We start from the raw sequence: 19,419 nt of genomic DNA, 5'->3' as shown, positions 1-19,419 counted from the left end.
CTCGGACCCAGAGCAATTTTTGACCGACTGCCATTCTCCTCTAACAAATCCAATTTTTGTGAAAAAATCATGGGTCAATTTCGAAGTCTCTAGAATGTATTCCAGTAGATTCTTTATTTAATTTTTATGCCCGTTTTTTGTAAAAAAAATCTAGATTACTACATGTCCAGAAAAAACGAAGAAAATTTTTAAAAAATTGTAACTTTTACAAATTTTAATATTAGAAGCTAAAAATCTACAGAGTTGTTGTTCAGATATTATATTTTGAGAAAAAAATAGATTGTAAGTTGGCTTTGGAAGGAAGGTATTTATTTTGTATATTAGAAGGCAGAGAGCGTCAATATCAGCTCGTGGGTGGCTCACACCCAGAGTGTCAACTAAGACGACGCATTAATGGGTCTAGTGCTGCATAATGACCTCTATGTGATCTTGGGTATAGCAATGTTTAAAAATTATTTATATGAATTGCTGTTTAAGGGGGTGTTCTAGTCTAGACACTCGTTTTTGAAGATGATATTTGGAAATTAATTCTGGAAAACCTATCACACCTACAGGGCAGGGGTTTTGCACACATATTTAGTAGTGTTTGAACTATCAACACAAATTTTTGGAATGCATTATATTGAAATTTGTACAAGTTACACGCCGAAGCGCAGGTCATGTCATCAAAAACCGGCCCCATCGGGCGCAGAAATACATTCGTAGAAATTCTACTGTGATACACTGTCTCGTATTGTTGATTACACCTCTTAATTTCGCCAGGACCACTGAAAGTACCAAGTAAATGCTAATTTGTTCTCTCAATTATTTCGAATTTTCTTTTTCATTAAATTTGATGTCGAACATAATAACGTATGTAACACTCTGCAGAGACGAGCATTGGCTTAACATTATAATACATAGGTACCTTTATGCATGGTTTAACAGTGGTGTTATATCCACATTTCTTCATTCATATAAAAACTTGTTACACTAGGAATTGCTTGCTGGTTTTTTCACTTTGAAATGTGGGAAAAATGAAACGATAAGAATTTTTCTGGGTGAAATAGAAAGATCATGATACTAAGGGTTAAAGCTCATAGAATAACGATTAAAACTAGAAAAAAAACGTTCTCTCTACTGTTATTCATCACTTTACAATTTGCGTTTGAAAAAGGGACTTTTTTAGGGCTATCGAGGGTAACCTACCCCCTTAAGCATCCGCCCTATTTGATTTTCGTTAGGAGTTATAGCAAGTACTGTATTGTAGTTCTTCTTTCGACAGGCGAAGTTAAAGTGTTCCACCAGAGAATTAAATAAAGTAATTAGATAAAGCATTACCTAAATAAACGTATCGGCAGAGTGGTAAGATCAGTAACAAGATGTACTTACATAGGCATGCATTGAGCTGTAAAGAGGCCATTTTGAGCATCTATTTTGGAGATAATCAATTATACAGGTTGATTGAATACAAGATTCGTTATAGTTTGTAAACACGGTGAAGTAGGGCATGTGGTTACATGACGTTTGTTTATTATTCTCAAGTGCTAAATCTATCCCTGAAGTGGGTTCTACATATTACGGAACGCCCTGTACAACGCATTTCATTTTTTGCGAGCAATAACCACTTTTGTGTATTTAAGCAATTTTGCCATCATTAGATTATTTCGTCGAATTTGAATCCTTTAATTACTATTTGTTGTGTTTAATCGTTAATTTATGGTAGGTACCCTTATCACTTACGTTTGTAATTCATCAATTTCCGAGGACTGTAATTGAAGGGTCAGATGAAAATGGGAGAAATTATTGCAAAAACGCTAAGAATGAGTGGAAAATTAAATGTTGTTAAACTGAATTTTAAAAAATATAGTGTTGTAAAGCTCGCCACGACACACATTTTTTCTATTTACAGTTTGTTTATCCAAACAATAGTATTCGAGTTAAAAATTATAAACAAAAAAATTTTCATGGTCCAAGATCATTATTTCTTTAAACATAAATCGCGATAACTTGAGTAAATATTAACGGATCGTTATGAGATTTAAAACATAACCTCAGAAAACTCTAGCGAGGCCGCAAAATGTATGCACAAACCCCTTATGTTAACAAATGTAATAATATTTAATTAAAAAGTAATACTAGACATAACTCATGTTTCTCAACGTTCGCCGTTAAAAAGTATCGAGGCAATTTCGAGGTACATATAACTTGCAGCGACAAAGTTTTTCTTTAATATGCAAGGAAGATTTTCAACAATTTTCACACTGATTAATAAATAATTGTAGAAGATATGACGATATATATAAATATGTTAAGAATATAGCGCTGACAGGAAATGAAAATAAAAATATTTTTATTACTTTTATGTTGTAAAAACGACTTTCGGAATAAAACAAAAAATCCACGAGGAGGGTCTATTCTTCGCGATTAAGATGAAAGAAAAACGAGATCCGGATGTTTAATAGTTTCAAAAATACGAATTCATTTGTGAAGGCAGTTTGCGAGAAAAAGGCGGCAAAAACTGTCAACTTTGGGGGCCTCTATTTTGTAAACAATTACGATATTGAAAAAATTATGACTTAAACCCCCTCTAATTTTATGTGAACTATACCTTTAATATATCATATTAAAATTTAAAGTGATAAAAAAAATTTTAAGATCAGGAATTGCATCAAAAGCTTGTTTATCTTCACCCATTTCTAACCAGACGATTATAAGGAAATGTTTATTTCGCACATACTTCGGTTTCTTGACAGATGTTCTGGCACAGATGCCCTTAACTTAGTGCAATCTTTTTGTTTCAGGTGACGTTCGATATAAACCGTTTGTATCAGGCGACCCTGAAATTAAACAGTTTCCTCTGGACGGCACAGAGGATTTCCTTGTCATTGCCACCGATGGATTAACAGATTACGTTGGACCTACGCAGATTTTGTCTGTTCTCTACCATGAAATGCATCGCAACCCGAGTGAGTAAAATTTTTCTTACATAACTGTTGCACGTCTGCTATTTTCAGTTAAAAGATCGCCAAGAGTTTTCGCACGTGACAGTATTTGATCTTTCTTCGTTTAGTACTTCAGTATAATTAAGAAAAAATGTACATAAATGGACCAATCACGCGGACATTGTACTCTGCAGTGTATTATTTATTATTTTGGCAAATGGGTATACGGAATATTAAATGATTAGTTTGTAACATATTTAAATGTTGTTGAGATACATCGAGAATAACAAAATAACAAAATACGAAGTGACGAAATGACGAAATGACGAAATGACGAAGTGACGAAGTGACGAAGTGACGAAATGACGAAGTGACGAAGTGACGAAGTGACGAAGTGACGAAGTGACGAAGTGACGAAGTGACGAAGTGACGAAGTGACGAAGTGACGAAGTGACGAAGTGACGAAGTGACGAAGTGACGAAGTGACGAAGTGACGGAGTGACGGAGTGACGAAGTGACGAAATGACGAAGTGACGAATTAACGAAATAAATTTACTATAAAGCAGAAAAAAGTTTGTATGATATAATACAATTATCTATAAGTGTTGAATATCCGGGGAAGATCATACAATCTGGAGGATATTAGGAGTAACAAAAAATTTTAGTATTCAAAAGTGATGGGAATAGATTAAATGGGAATCGCGACCATTCCGGTGTATCTAATTTTATTATTCCCACTCGAGAGAAAATGAAGAGAAAACGATGCTTCTATGAGTCGTCGTTCGAGCAGCGTGCTTAGTTGTGTTCCATTAATTTGGTTGATCTATCGCTGGAACGCGGAGAAGATTTACGCGTCATGAATGGAGCCATCGAAGCGAATAATTACAGAGCCGTGATGGAACAGATCCATACGAAATTATCTTGGCCCGTTCAGTCGTTATTAGTCTAATTAGATATGTCTTGCGAACGATGCCAAAGAATCTGGCCGGGTTGAAAATTCATTTATTGCTCCAACACATCTGTTTTTAATACTTTTGTCTTGTTTGATGTATTCATAAAGTATTTGTTCATCCAAACACTTTCTAACACTTGGAACGAGGCAGATTTACCGACGATTTCTACGACACATTTTCCTAAATCGTGTTGCCATTACGCTTACTACAACTTGCTACTGATTTTCTAGAGATTTGTTTAGCGGAAATTGCTTCAATTCCACCGTAAAAAACGTTGCCTACAGTGTGTTATTTTAACTTAGGTAATAAAACAAAAGATCTGGGTTAGGAGTACAGAGGGTTTCCCTGTTATAAAAAGTTCCTTTGGTGGGTTAATTTTAATATCTTCAAAGTAAGCTGTCAGATTAGAATCCAATCTCGTTATAATTTATTTTAATTTTTTTTTGTTTATTTCCCATCTAGACTCTTTACTTTCTTGAAGAAGGCATGCTAAAGAAATTCATGTACAATAGTTTGATAGTTGGGATGGATCGAAATAGACTCTGCACCCCCCAAGCGAGTGTTAACGATAGAAACTACAATAAACTACTTACAATTAGTTCGTATTTATCGTAGGCCATGTACAATAAAATTTCAATTATCGCACCAGTATACACACTTGTTTGTTTAGTTGACCTACTATTTTATAGGTTGTAGTTTTTATTAACGATCGAATGCAAATTCATGATCAGGGTTCAAAAAGTGCTTAGCTGTTGTTTATACATTTATAATGTAATCAGAAAATCAATTTGATTTTTATTTCCATATTGATTGAGTGAAACAGGCTAGGAACATAAATTCTCATTTAGTTCAAGAATTAATACATTTCAATGGATTCAAGCACACAACATTAGTTCTTAATTTATGAATTTGATTCTCTGATTTGCTTTAAGAAACGCTTTATTGATTCGAGGTAAACGATTTCGTTCACCATCGGATACAACTTCGTAATCGATGATGCTTTTTGAATACAAACAAATTTCAATCAGTACAAATAATAGACATGTCTTGATTGTATGTAGAAAAATTATTTATTCAGCACTAACTTCCTATATCGTTTAATCACATTCTGTACGTAACTCTTTTTTCGATTTAAGAGAAATTAGAATTCTTTAATATTCGAATACTTAGATTATTCGAAACTCAAATTAGAATTCTCTGGTATTCGAATACTTAGAATATTCAAACTTTTTGGTATTCCAATGCTTAGAATATTCAAACTTTCTGGTATTCGAATACTTAGAATATTCGAATCCCAAATTCGAATTCTCTGGTATTCGAATACTTAGAATATTCGGATCTCGAATTAGAATTCTCTGGTACTCGAATACTTAGAATATTCGAATCCCAAATTCGAATTCTCTGATATTTGAATCCCAAATTCGAATTCTCTGATATTCGAATCCCAAATTCGAATTCCCTGATATTCGAATACTTAGAATATTCGAATCCCGAATTAGAATTCTCTGGTATTCGAATACTTAGAATATTCGAATCCCAAATTCGAATTCTCTGATATTCGAATCCCAAATTCGAATTCTCTGATATTCGAATCCCAAATTCGAATTCTCTGATATTCGAATCCCAAATTCGAATTCTCTGATATTCGAATCCCAAATTCGAATTCTCTGATATTCGAATCCCAAATTTGAATTCTCTGATATTCAAATCCCAAATTCGAATTCTCTGATATCCGAATACTTAGAATATTCGAATCTCGAATTAGAATTCTCTAGTATTCGAATACTTACAATATTCAAACTTTCTGGTATTCGAATACTTAGAATATCATTAATAACCCTAATCCACATCTCCGAAAAAGTGCAGATACAGAAACTCTGTTTCACTGAAATTATGCACACATAAATATATACACATAGTTCAATTTGTGTCTAAAACAATTCTTTGCAAAGTTCAAGGAAAGTCCCGAAATATCGTAGCGACACTTGCGTGGGACACCCTGCACGTCGTTAATAAATAGTCCAGTGAATAAGCGTGAATCTATTAATCACAAACTACAGGAAGATTCGAGAGAGTGATTGAAAACGTAGTCGTCCGAAGTTGGGTTGTTAAATTCTCTGTTCCCGTAGTCGAATGTCATCTCGGCCTCCATTCACGATGACACTAGCCTCGCTTATCCTTCACTTATCATCTCCGCCGCCGCCGAGAGATTCTAATGCTGAAGTTTCTCGTGGCGGCTCGAATGTTGAGCAAAAGATGACGAACGTCTGATGGTTCTAGAAAGTAAGGGGAATGCCGTCTCGCAAGGAGTTTCGCGGTGGAAAATGCGAATCTCGTAACGATTCGTACTCCTTAGAAGCGGCTGCCAACAAACTGTGTCCAGTTGTTCTTCGTGGCGCTGTCATGCTCTGCTTCTTGCCGCTTCAGGGACGAAGAACGGAACGGATTGCCCAGTGCCCGTTTCACGAACGTCCGTTCATCCCAAAGAAAATCTTTCCCCGTTGTTGCTGCTTGAAATTCCTCGATGGAAAGTTCGTTGACCGTTCTTGCCGAGCTGTCCAGTCATTTTGCGAATATTCTGGCTCTCGCTGAAATTCGTACTCGATATGCATTTCGTGATCTAGGACCATCATCCGGCGATACACTGCTAGAGGAATGGATTACTCTCGACTTGACGCCTTCATTTCAGTAATTAATGAACCGTCGGGCAGGAAAGAAGAAAATACAGCCGAGGAATCGTTCGTTTAATTGAACAACAATGTGAAATAGAATTGGATGCTGATTCGGATGGGGGAGCAGCCCATTCCTCGAGCTCGCCCGATTCCCTGATCAAGCTGCAATTGGGCCAGTTGCTCTCAGCAAATTGCTGGCATTCTCATCGTTGGTATTCTGTTTCAGAGGGGTCAGCCTCTGGATACAATGGCGAGTCCTAAGCCTAATTGCAGGAGCGTGTTACGGGCACGTGGCACACGTACACGTCGGTCGCGTTTGTGGCTTCCTTCGTCAGATATTCAGGATTGTTCCAGCTAGGGATGGAATTGAGTGAATCGCGAGTAGGGTTGCCACATTTCAGAAAGCAGGACGTGAAGTAGGACGACAGTTACGAGTCGCACAGTATACATTTTGGTTTATTTAAATTAATTTTAGAAGAAATCTTGACTGACTGACTGACTGACTGACTCATCAACGCCCAGCTCAAACCGTTTAACTTACGAACGTGAATTTTGGAAGGTACATTGTTTTCATGACGTAGGCGCCTGTAACTAAAGAAGGGTTTTTGGAAATTCCATCCCAAAAGGGTTGGGAAGGGGTAAAATGTATTTTTTCGGATTCCTTAATATCGTTTAGGTCCGATTAGATATCATCTTGGTTCTTACTCACAAAGATTGCTCATGTAAGTGCCTAAAAATCAATTTCAGGATTTTGCACTAATCAACCCCTAACGGGTTGAAAAGGTGTAAAATGTATTTTTTTTATTTCTTAATAGGTATCTCTTAGACCCGATTAGATATCAACTTGGTTCTTACTCACAAAGATTGCTCATATAAGTGCCTAAAAATCAATTTCAGGATTTTGCCCTAATCAATCCCTAAGGGGGTGAAAAGGGGTAAAATGTATTTTCTCGGATTCCTTAATATCTCTTAGACCCGATTAGATATCAACTTGGTTCTTACTCACAAAGATTGCCCACACAAATGCCTAAAAATAAATTTCAGGATTTTGCACTAATCAATCCGTAAGGGGAAAAGGGGTAAAATGTGTTTTCACGGACTTCTCAATATCTCTTAGGCCCCATTAGACATCAACTTGGCTCTTGCATATGGAGGTTTCCCACACATATCCTTAAAAATCAGTTTCAGGATTTTGCACTAATTAACCCCTAAGGGGGTAAAAAGGAAAGCTGTGTTTTCATGGAGTCCTTAATATCTCTTAGGCCCAAAGCGAAGCGCGGGGGTATTTTGCTAGTATATTATATTTATTAATGTTATTTACATAGGTTAGGCATTTTTCTATTTACACCAACTACTTTGTACCAATCATGAGTGCCAGTGTGACAAACTCCATTTTTATGATACGTGAAAATGATCTCGTTGCCCTTCACGTCATACTTTCAAATATTAGGGAACATTTTCGTACTACTCCACTCATTAGTACAATTTCCTTCCCTCCAAAATATGTTCATCTTTCTTTTCCTTCAGGACGTCCAACCAGCAACTTCTACACTTTATAAACACTATTCAAGATATACTGACAAGCTGATATATTGATACCATTTTTCTTTTTCTTTAATCTTTGTCTTGCTCAAATGTTTTAACGTTGTAAACGAGAAAGTCAAACAAATTTTCAAAGTACATGTAACCTCCTAGATGCTTGCGTTCACAGAAGTTAAAATTTTTTAGTTAAAATGGAGTAACAGTCCTTGCACTTACGAATGTTAATTCTTTTCCTAATGAAAGGAATTATAGAAAAATTAAGAGGTAGCAAAATTCAAATTTCAAGAAAATCTCTCCTTTTTCTCATTTCTCTGAAAATTTCAAGTAAATAGATAAGATGTTAATTTATCATTCTTTAAAAATATAATTTTCAGAAAATCACAGCTATAGATTTAGTAAAAGATACTTTTAAAGTAAAACATATATATATGTATGTATATTGTATTTTACTATAATGTAGTGGTAGGTAACTGTGTGCAGATAACAACAAAATTGGATATCATATTGACCTGTCTAGCAAGGGGGTTGTTTAAATTATCATAATTTCATTAATTATGCAGATTTCAACGTATATTTTGAGATCGTGATCTGAAGACTTGGTACGTTGAGCCTAAGACACAAATCATCATCAATTTTACGATTGCTACTTGTTCACTGTTGTGTAGAAATCGCGTGATCGGCATAAAAGTTTTCATTTGTTTTCCAGTTTTCACTGATGAACGTTATGAGATTTGTTTGCTACGGTAATTTCTCTCCAATCTGTGAAAATTAGCTTTAATCTGAAGTCGTTATTCTCCTTGTCAGTTTCATGAACGTTTATAACCGCATTACTTCTCATTTCAATGATGTACGTCTTAATGTCCATATATTTATATTACTGTATTACAGTTTCAGTTTCAAACATTGCCACCTTAATATTAATTCACATTAGATTTCACCCACAAGTTATATAGTCTCCATAATATCAACAGAATTAGCTCCAAAGTTAGCTACTGTAACACAATTTGACGTGCGTTCTGGACCAAAATCATATTTCTCGTCAATCGTTTCTCAAATTTCCCAACTATTCATTGATTCCCGAAAATCTTAACGGCTATGTCTTGCGAATGAAACTGGTCTATTTAGTGTAAGTAAATATTTCGAAGTACATATTCACGAAATAAATAAGCTTCTAGTCTTCTAAAGGCTGTTTTTTTTTAAGGATATGCATTATTTATTGGGAGAGTAATTAATACTTTCGTAATCGGCAATTCGCGCCGCGTGTTTAATTAAAATCTAAATTTAGAAGCTGCAGTATTCAGTTATTACAGTAAAGATAAAAAATTAGAATACGTTTTCAAATATAATTTCGACCACTTGTTGGTCTATGCTTCACGAGCTCAAACCTTACACAGATTTTTTTTAATTATTTAGAACTATTCTGGAGGGTGCCCCGAAGAAAATTGTAAAGTCGAAAATAAGAGCCACTCTAGTACCTACGTATCGAACTCGATCCCATCGCTAGCTGCACTCTGGACAAGTGCAATTACCCACGCTCGAGTTGACGGGATCGCGGATGAGAATTTTGATCAGCCATGAAACACTTGTTCCTGGCTATTTCGCGATTTCTAAGATCCATTAGGCGGATAAGAATCGTGCGCCATGTGCATGTTAATCAATCGACTAATGAAAGCAGTATTTGGCGCGTGCAGGAAAGTTTGTGTCGTTGAAACGGCCTCGATCGATCATCCCCTTGTCCGTGACAGATACCCTGTCAGTTGTGGATTGAAGACTTTGCCACAAGAAAGAGGCAGATTTAATAAATAATCCAGTCGCAAATTATAAGGGTGCCAGTTCACCCTATCTGGATTTAGTGAAAGAAGGGATGTCACTAGAATTTTTTTTAAATTGTGTAGATTGATTTATCTGATGTCTCCAATACTGTATATACCAGTGCATAGTTTTTTACAATATAATAATGGTGTTTGATGCAATTATTTACCCGGGGTAAATGGATTTTTTTTACAATTTAGTGCAAAAATGGGGCAGCTTCAAATTTTGAAAATTTACCTTGGCATGGAGAAAAGATATTTTTGCTAAATAATCCTGCTAAATGCGGTGTTCATATGCAGATTTTAAGTGAGTAAAATACTTTGGACATATGTCTACAAATATTTTGTTAACACTGCTCTTATTAATTTTCCAAAAGTTAATAGATTTGGAGGTTTTGTCCTTGCTGCAAAGTCTTCAATTCCTCGCAATCGCTGAAGGAAATTTTCATTCGTGTTAATTCGTATTCAGAACAATCACTTTGCACTGCAATGTTTGTATTTGCATACAGGGTGTCTTGAAGGATTGAGAACAAATTGATACAGTGTATTCGGGAACTCAAATAGGGTGGACTGTTTTCTCAATGATTGGCACCCTAAGCTGGAAATCCCAATTGGAATATGTATATTTTTTTATATGGTCTTAATTTTCATTTTCAGTTGTATTTGTATTTTGTTTTTCCTGTGTTTTTTTACACAGGATGGCAAATCAAGCATTTTGTTTATATTGTCCAATGAACATTAATTTTAGTCATTCCATTATTATTCCCTTCCTCTTCTCCTTCGGGTCCCAGTAGCCGCAGAAAAGGTGGTTTTGGTGTTGGTGGTCCTCGGTGGTCGGTCACCCATCTTTCTCCAGTACACCGCCCCGTGATGCTTAACTTCGGTGATCTAACGAGAACCGGCGTATTCATCTCGGCTACGGCCGCTGGTTAATTTTCAGTTATTATCAATGATTGTAGATTTCGCTTTAAATTAAAACATCTTGAGTACATATTAAGTCTTTTATTTTAAAAATATTCAAAGAAAAACAAAAATAGGCATAAAAGTACAATCATTGACACCCTAAAATTTGAGGTTATATAGAAACACATATGTAGTTAAAAACGAAGTTTAAAGTGTTTAAACAGACTATTTCATTCACTGTTAAATATTACAACACTTAGTAGATCTGTATTTCAATCCATTACTTAGTTATAAAGCGACAAAATATACTTACCCACCCCTTATCGAAATTTTATGAAAACGCCTAAAACTCAGCCATTTATCCCAGTTTGCGGTAAAAACCGCGTTAGGAAGAAGCGCCTGGTTTGTGTTGCGGTGGGGGGAAAATAAATCTCCCAAAGAAGAGAATGTTATCCTTTCCACAAATATTATGAATAAATTAATTCTTTTTTTCAAAATGCTTATTTAATTCCCTTAAAAGATATTAATTCTAATAAACATGAATCAGTCACGCTAATATTGCGGGCGAAGCCGAGATGGGGGACGCTAGTTCATTACTGTAATTAGTACGGCACACTGGCAAAATTTGGCTGAATAATTTAGGAGCACCCTGTGCATAGACTGAGCCAATCATTATTTTTCCCTTCGTTGAAAAGCGACGCTCGTGGAATCGATGGGAGCCAGGAGGGCCGCATTGCAGCATCCACGAAGCACGGTGTATGATCGAGGAACGAAATAAAATTGAGAGGCAGCTTGGCCAACCGTGAGGGAAAAAGATGGAAATGTCTGAAGCAGCATGGCCGTCAAGTGCATCCTAGCAGGAAGCTCTCTCTTTCTGGTGGGATAGGGACCTCGGATGTGCAGAGAGAAATTGTCACGTTCCCGTGCCTCCCTTTTTACAAGCACGAGATTGGCGAGAACCAGAGGGTTTTATAGAATGACGATAAAATTAGTTTCTGTCTCGTGCAGCTAATGAACATTCTTGTTAAACTAATAAATGCCACATGAAATTGGCCTGATAAAAGATTCGATAGAACAACTTGCTTTCTGTTAAAAACAGGAACGGATTGTCTAATAAATTTTCAATTCTAGACTGACATGATTAATTATTTTAATACGAAATTGGCGATGGGGCGTGTCTCTTTTTATTTGAGACCTGATGGTATGTTTTAATATTTATTAAGACGAATTAAACATCGAAGACAATTGTTAGAGTGGCGACTCTGTGAAATTATTGTATTTGCTAGAAATTGCAAAAAGTCCAATTGTGTCAACTGTAGTTTCGTTCACTTGCAATTAGAGACACTCTGTGTTTCGTAATACTTTTATTTGAAAAAATTGACATTTAGAGGAATTCCTACTTTCAGTGTATTGTTGAAAAGAATTTGTTTAAGGGGTTATGCCTAGTCAGGCGGTCGAAAAGAGGCGAATATTTGTGAATTTTTTTTGAAGAAGCGGAAGCGTATATTTTTACAGAACTTTTTGCGCTTAAAAGAGCAACATTTAAAGAATATTTGGTAATTTTTTCGTAGAAAAATATTGTCTTGAAACTTGTTTTCTATCTCTTACATTTCACGAGTTATAACAGAAAATCGGAAAATAACCGGATTTTCAGGGGTCAATTACACCCCCTTAGAGTGAATTTGGGCAGCAAACAAAAGTTGCGTTGTAATCAGGAGGAAATCCCCTACATATTCACAAAGTTTCAGAATTTTTTGAATTTCCGGGTTCGGGATGCTCCCTTGCCAGATAAGTGTTGCAGTTGAAGAGAGGTATTAAAAAATATCCAGCCCAATACCGACATTCTACCTATAATTTATGCTAAAACCCCAGCGAACACTTACAATAACTAGGTACCAGACAAATTTTATCCCCATCTTTAATCGTCTCGCAAAAAAAAAAAAAAATTTGGACCATTTTAGGTGTGGCACCCTGTATTTTCTTTATCGAGTTTCCACCTGTCCTAATAATTTTGTGTCTCACTTGGCCTCAACTACAGATAGCTTAGCATCTGTTGAGTCGAAGGGGCGTCCGTAATTAAAAAAAGCTTTCGAACATTTCTTCTCGCGAAGCTTTTGAATGCGAGGCGGGCCTGTTGCAACGTGTCGGTGCTCCAGGCTGCGCCATGGCTCGGCGCCTGCCTCTTCCTTCATCCTCGGGCAAAAGAGCCGATGCCCACGGATCCTCCAACCATTCGCTCGTTCGTCACTCGTTTGCGAAGTTGTCTGTCAGAGGCCACGCCGGCACACCTCGCCTTTCCGTCGGTCACGTTCCTTCCGGTGTCTCGCGCTCGGCACTTTCCAACATCCTGCCGCCGATTTTACGCCGCACGCAGAATCCGCGAGCGAAATTCGTGGTTGATAAGAGGATCGGTAGAGGTCGACGGGTCGCGAAGGCAAACAGTGGGGCAGGCTTTTCTAAATCTCGCAAGTTCCTTTTTTAATCGACATAGGGCAGAGCTCATTTCTAGAATTTGCGACCGCATTCGCTGGAGTTAATCGAAGCAGGTTATTCGGCAGTCGAATTTGGTGGTTCACAGTGATCTGTAGTGTGCATCGACGTCGGGGGAAGGAAGAGGATATCGTTCGCGGTGATCGTTTCCTACGAATTCTCCGCTGCCTTGGTAAGTCTCAGATCCGAAGGTTTTAGAAAGCAGAAGTGACGTTCTTGCGAAGGTGCATTAACTCCAAACTGAACGAATTTATTTTCCAATGTAAAAGGAATTTGCTAGATGAGAAGTGACAAAGAAAATCCTAATGGTGATGTAATATAAAATTTTGGGGACATTTTTTTTATTTATTTTTATTCGCAAAGTATCGCTTTGTTTATATGAGAAACTAAGGTAGTGTAGTGTCGGGGTTCTGCGCTTGATTTTATCTATTTTTCCCAGTTATAATTACATCCTAAAGGTATCTGTAACAGAAGTGAATTTACAGTTAGACTTTAGTTTTTCCTTCGGGCCATTTTACACGGTCTGTGTAACAATAGATCAGAATTAACAATTATGGATATCTCATTGGCGTCGAAACTCTGCGCACGAATTTGTTGTTTGTAACGTTTCACAGGGTGTCCGAATTCTCACGGAAAAGGAACTAACGGGACAGGATAGATTTAAAATTTGGCTACAATTTGTCGTGTAAGGTGAATGTCCCAATTTTTGCTCGTGTCCCCATTTCTGCTCATTTCGTATTTTTCTTATTATTATATGCGTTACGTTTGTACTATAGTTGCAACAAAATAATTCTAAACTAATCAGCAGAAATACGGACATTTAGAGTATTATATATTTAATAAAAAAGTTCTAGTAGTTAAACATCTTGAAATATCTTTGTTAAATAGTTTTTGAATTAGTTGATTTATTATTAAAGAATTAATCAGTTAGTCTGCAAATTTTGATCACAAACAAATTTTTCACACCTTTATGACGAGTTACCTCTTAAATCAGCAGAAATTGAGACATTCACCTTACTTATGTTCATGCAGAGCAATAAGAAGAGTTCTATTTAATTAGTTTGATCGCGCGTGAAAGTGTCAGATGTGATTAAAACAAAATTATCGATGAAAATACAAATTTTGCGGAGTAAAATTGAAATTAAAAAATATTCGCCCTACTTTTTAAAGAAACTAATCACGAGAAAAAATCCTCTTTTAATTTCCCCTTTCGAATTGAGCAACTCTTATTCCTGCCCCGTTTCCAAAAATGTGGAAGGAACAGAAATATTGAGATGCTCACTTTTTCGGCTGTTGCTCTGCATATTTTTAAACGATTTCATACCAGCTTTTTTTCTATAAAAAAAATAAGCTTTTCGAAGGCGATCGCGTGAGTTATTGAGCACAGTAGGAAGGCCGTGTCGGGGGACTTCCTTGTGACGTCACTTCCTCTTGTGAATAAATGCGCGTAGTTTTGGTCGAGATGTCGGTCTTTCGTCCGCTTTAATCACCGTAATTACTTAAGCGTGCGCCTCCCTTCCGAGTGCAGTGATCGGAGACAGTGTTCAGAGGTGGTTCTCAATGCGCCTCTCTGCGCATTATTTCTCTTAATTCGCCAGTTTATTTAACACAGCATTGACAACATTTTCTTTATCCATATCGTAATATATATAAAGCAGAAAGTTTATGTTAGTGTCTTTATCTGCCACCCAAAAAGATTCGAACGGTAAACTCTGGGGTGACGAAATACGCCTGCGCTCATTTTGCCTGGCTAATTCAGATGAATGTGAGTTTTTTCACAAAAATTAATTTAAAAAAAAAATCAGAATCTAAATTCCGAGCGAAGCCGAGAAGTAAAGCTATATTTTATATTCGTAGAGCATACTTCTACTTGCAAGGAGAGTACAAGAGATTTAGGTCTGTCAAATTTTAAATCAAACCGATTGAATTCACACGCGCATTATACAAAACCTCTGTGCAGTGTTGCCACCGTAGATTTTTCTAAGTCCGTATGGAAGAACTGAAAATTCTGGAGAATTCTGTAGATGCTCTCGTGGAAAATCTGTAGATCTGCGGATGTTTTTGTGAATGTAAATCACAAGGCAAAATACTGTTCGTTACAGTTCTTAGAGATGTATAAAATTATGTCAAGATAGGTGTATATATACAGGGTGTAAACATTATAATGAGGAGGCAACAGGCTGTTGACTAAGTAGGTATTAGGTATATTTTATTGATTAAATCCTTGTAATGAGGTATTAAAATTATTGATTTATTTATAAATTTTTAAAAACTGTTTTAATAAATATATGTAATATGAATGTATATAACTTATTCATCACTTATTTCGTCATCTGTATCTGATTTGTTTTTAAAATGTCGTTTAAAATCCATCTGCAGAGTGCTGAACTTTCTTGTTCTATTTTAATAATGGCTGTGCATACACTAGGTGTCAAAACGGCTTCCCTTCGGAAATTTGGCAACGTTGCATGCCACTAGGCATAACTCACAAGGGAAGATCCCGAATCCGGAAATTCAAAAAATTCTGAAACTTTGTGAATATGTTGGGAATTTCCTCCTGATTACAACCCAATTTTTGTTTGCTTGCCAAATTCGCTCTAAGGGGTATATTTATTTACAACATTTATTTACTTTCTCAAATTTATATTTTTACTAACATCCCCCGCCTCGGCCTCGCCCGAAATATTAGCGTGACTGATTCATAATCTGTAATCTGCAATCTGTAAACTCGAAAGCCCTCGGCCACTTATTCCCTACCGTTGCTCTACCGCAAGCGAGAAGCGCTCGCCCGGTCGCCGCCACCTGGCGGTGGCGTCCCGAACTACTCTTATTTAAAAATCAGTATTTAAAAAATATAAAAACGTTACACCCTTCCTCTCGCCAAAACGAACAAAGTGATGTAACACATTTGTGCGTACAGTTCAAATTTACTGAGAAACCGCATTTCAAACTATGCAACTTTAATTTTAACTTCGTATTTCCACCATAACATTTTCATGGAAATTATTTATTACTAAAATATTCCATTTAATGATTGCGTTACAGATTATTCGTACAGTTTAATATTTTAAAATGAAATTCGTTGATGCAGTTCCATTTTCTCATTCGTAAGGTATGACACTACGTTTAGATATTTATTGTAAGGAATGTAATAACACCACACCCACGTCGACGACAATCCTTGCTTTTCACCGAGCATCGATGATGCGCTCATTCGGTCGTTGATAGTTTTGGCGAAATGCGACGATAAATATTCTCGACCCTGCTTCCTGCGAAGGAAGCTGATTTTCTAATTAATATCGGCGATAGTTTGCGGACAATGTTTCTCGGTATTTCGTATTCCAGCGTCGAACGAAGGGCATGCAATTATGCGCTTGTGTATGCGTGACTGGAATATAATTGTCGTACAGGATCCTCGCTTCTTATCCATCGACGATTCTTGTTTTTTTATATCGTAAGAATATAAAAAAATATATAAAAAAATTTGTATGTTAAACGATTTTATTAAAAATGTAGTAAAAACTAAATTAAAAGCACTAAAAATTAAAAAATAAGTCTTTTCTTGTACTACAATTACGATGATGATATGTCACTTTAAATACACTCGTGGGGCATGATATTTCATAACAGGATACGAATCAATTTAATACAGAATCCAGAGTCGACATGAGCGACGAAAAGCGATGAAATATCCTGTCGCACGATTTTATTTAAAGTGACATATCACCATCGTATTTGTAGTACAAGAAAAGATTTATTTTTTATTGCATTTTCGATGAAATTAAATAAAATCGTTTAACTTAAATTTCTTTTATATATATTTTTTTATTTGCCGACTAATTTGTAAAAATCTCTTTTATCTCGGTTTTAATGCTACTGGACTTACACTGACTGGCTTCTAAACCCTCCGCATATCAGTTACTTTGCGAGTTCGTTCCGCAGCAACTGTGAAAATTCGGGGTTGGTGGTGTCAATGGACAATTTTCAGGCGTGACGCAACTCATTATTTCACGAGTTCGCTGTATATGCCTGCCAAGTTTTGGAAAGGAAGAGAAACGCGAGGACGATGATCATCGTCGTGTGAAATATATTTTCTCACCGAGAGAATGTTGGCCGCCCATTGAAAGGAGCCCGGAAATCTCTTTCTCCGCGAAACTCCGGCACGGTCGCCTGTGAAAATATACTTCTCGGTCGTGAACCGTGTAATTATCGTTCTTAGACGAAGCGTTAGTGGATCCCTTTTTGTTTCACGGCTGTTGATCAATTCGCCTCGCCTCTGAATTTATGAAAGTTCGATGATATTGGTTGAAATTGTCATACCCTTTGAAAAAAAAACAGATTACATGCGATTTATAGAATGTATACAATTTTAAACAAGAATACACAATAATTTCAGTTGGACATTTTTCAGTAGTTTATTACAACGCATCTTGCCCCCTCTGTGGTAGTCGAAATGTCTTATATTGAGATTTTATAATAGTGGGTGGAAATTCAGGAGATACTCTTCAGTAATAATATTATATTTTAGAAGAAACACATATAAAACAAAAATTGATATGGAATGCACATACTAGTGGGAAACAGTATTTATACGTAAACATTATTTATAAAACAAATGTAATCGAACAGTAGGATTAGGGGAAATCCCACCTCTTACGTTGTTAATTAATTAGTTCCGATCACATTTTATTTCCTTTATAAACCTACCTTTAGTAACCTACCCCTTTAACACGCTTTGAAGATATGCTTTTCAATCATAACAAAAAAAATGTGCAACAAATTTGAGCACGAGCATAATACTATTTTAAATTCTTTTTTGTCAAATACCTTTAAGATGTTAAACACACAGTAGCATGTACAATAGGGCCAAGCGGAAAATTAAAATTTGAATTTTCAGTTGGTCTGGGTGCGGGATAGTTGTCTCTTGATTAACCAAACACAACTGTAAAAAATTTTTGGAAAAATATTCATATCTGCAGGTGTCTTTTTCCCCTAAAAATGATTTGTTTCCTAAAAATTATTATATGATTATAAGATTGTTTAGGTGAAAAAGAAACCTGCAGGCATGAATATAATTTTTCCAAAATTTTTTTACAGTTGTGTTTGCTTAATCAAAACACAACTATCCCGCACCCAGGCCAACTGAAAATTCAAACTGAAATTTTCGGCTATATAGTATCGCTCCGCCCTAATGTACAATTAGGTACACTACGCTTGTATGAGTGCTTTGTCAATTTTTCTACGACAGAAAGCGATGCGAATGTGAAAGAATAAAATGTCGAAATCTGTGCATCTAATTTACATTTAGCAGATATTGATTTAAACTCGTAACCACTTGGGTGATGCTCGAAGGATTTTATAACTATATTATATCGCAACGAAGGCAGACGTCTCAGTGTACAGTTAAATAATGTTTAGAAACATATGAATAAATCTTGAAAAATAACATTTGTTAACAGGTTTTTCCTTTCATTTAAAAAAAAAAACTTTGCTAACCCTCGAGCCATTCAATTTGCCCTCTTTTCTCTGGTAAAAGAGGTCTGTTCCTCGTTAAGTCGCTATGGTTGTTGGAAATGGCCAAGTGTCGCGAAAACAAAGATTCGTAGAGAAACGGAAACGCCGGTGCGTAACGAGAGACACGAAAAGTAGCAAACGCTCGTCCACTTTAACCAGACGCACAGGTTTCTTCCGCTTCTTTGTCTCGCCCCTTAGTTTTTAATACGCCATGCTCCTCTTCTCTGCTCTTTCCCCTGCGTTCATCCACCGTCCCTCCCCTTCCATAAATATGCAGATGACTTTTAATTAGACGCGCTGGGAATTCACCGCACGCTCGTCCACTTGCAGCTGCACTTTAGACGCCCGATGTCACTCGGAGCTGTGTTTCTTCTTGTTTTCATGACGCGGGCATTAAAGCATCCTCGCGGGTACTCGCGGTGCATGCGCGGCGAAATATACCAGCTGTTCCTGGGGAGTCCGTGTATTTAATAACCCATACTGTATTCAGAATACTGTACGCGCTGTGACCATTTAGGATACAGTCACTTTAGGGCTTCGTGGCAGAGGTGGGCGAAATTTTTATTTAAGGGGACCTTCCAGTCTAGAGCCCAAAAAATAGGCGATCTTT

General features: G+C 36.5%; 1 protein-coding gene across 1 annotated transcript in view; it reads left to right on the top strand.

Moving 5' to 3' along the window:
• The window catches only part of LOC143369097 (uncharacterized), a 164,024-nt gene that overhangs the window by 17,414 nt on the left and 127,191 nt on the right, over nucleotides 1-19,419 (top strand). The window contains exon 7 of the mRNA XM_076812549.1: nucleotides 2,784-2,948. Within this exon, the coding sequence (XP_076668664.1) occupies nucleotides 2,784-2,948 (165 nt within the window). The remainder of the gene's footprint in view (nucleotides 1-2,783; nucleotides 2,949-19,419) is intronic.

The sequence above is a fragment of the Andrena cerasifolii genome, chromosome 5, assembly GCF_050908995.1.
Source record: "Andrena cerasifolii isolate SP2316 chromosome 5, iyAndCera1_principal, whole genome shotgun sequence".
Lineage (NCBI taxonomy): Eukaryota > Metazoa > Arthropoda > Insecta > Hymenoptera > Andrenidae > Andrena > Andrena cerasifolii.
Note: the sequence above shows the minus strand (reverse complement) of the source record. Positions and strands in the feature narration are given on the sequence as shown.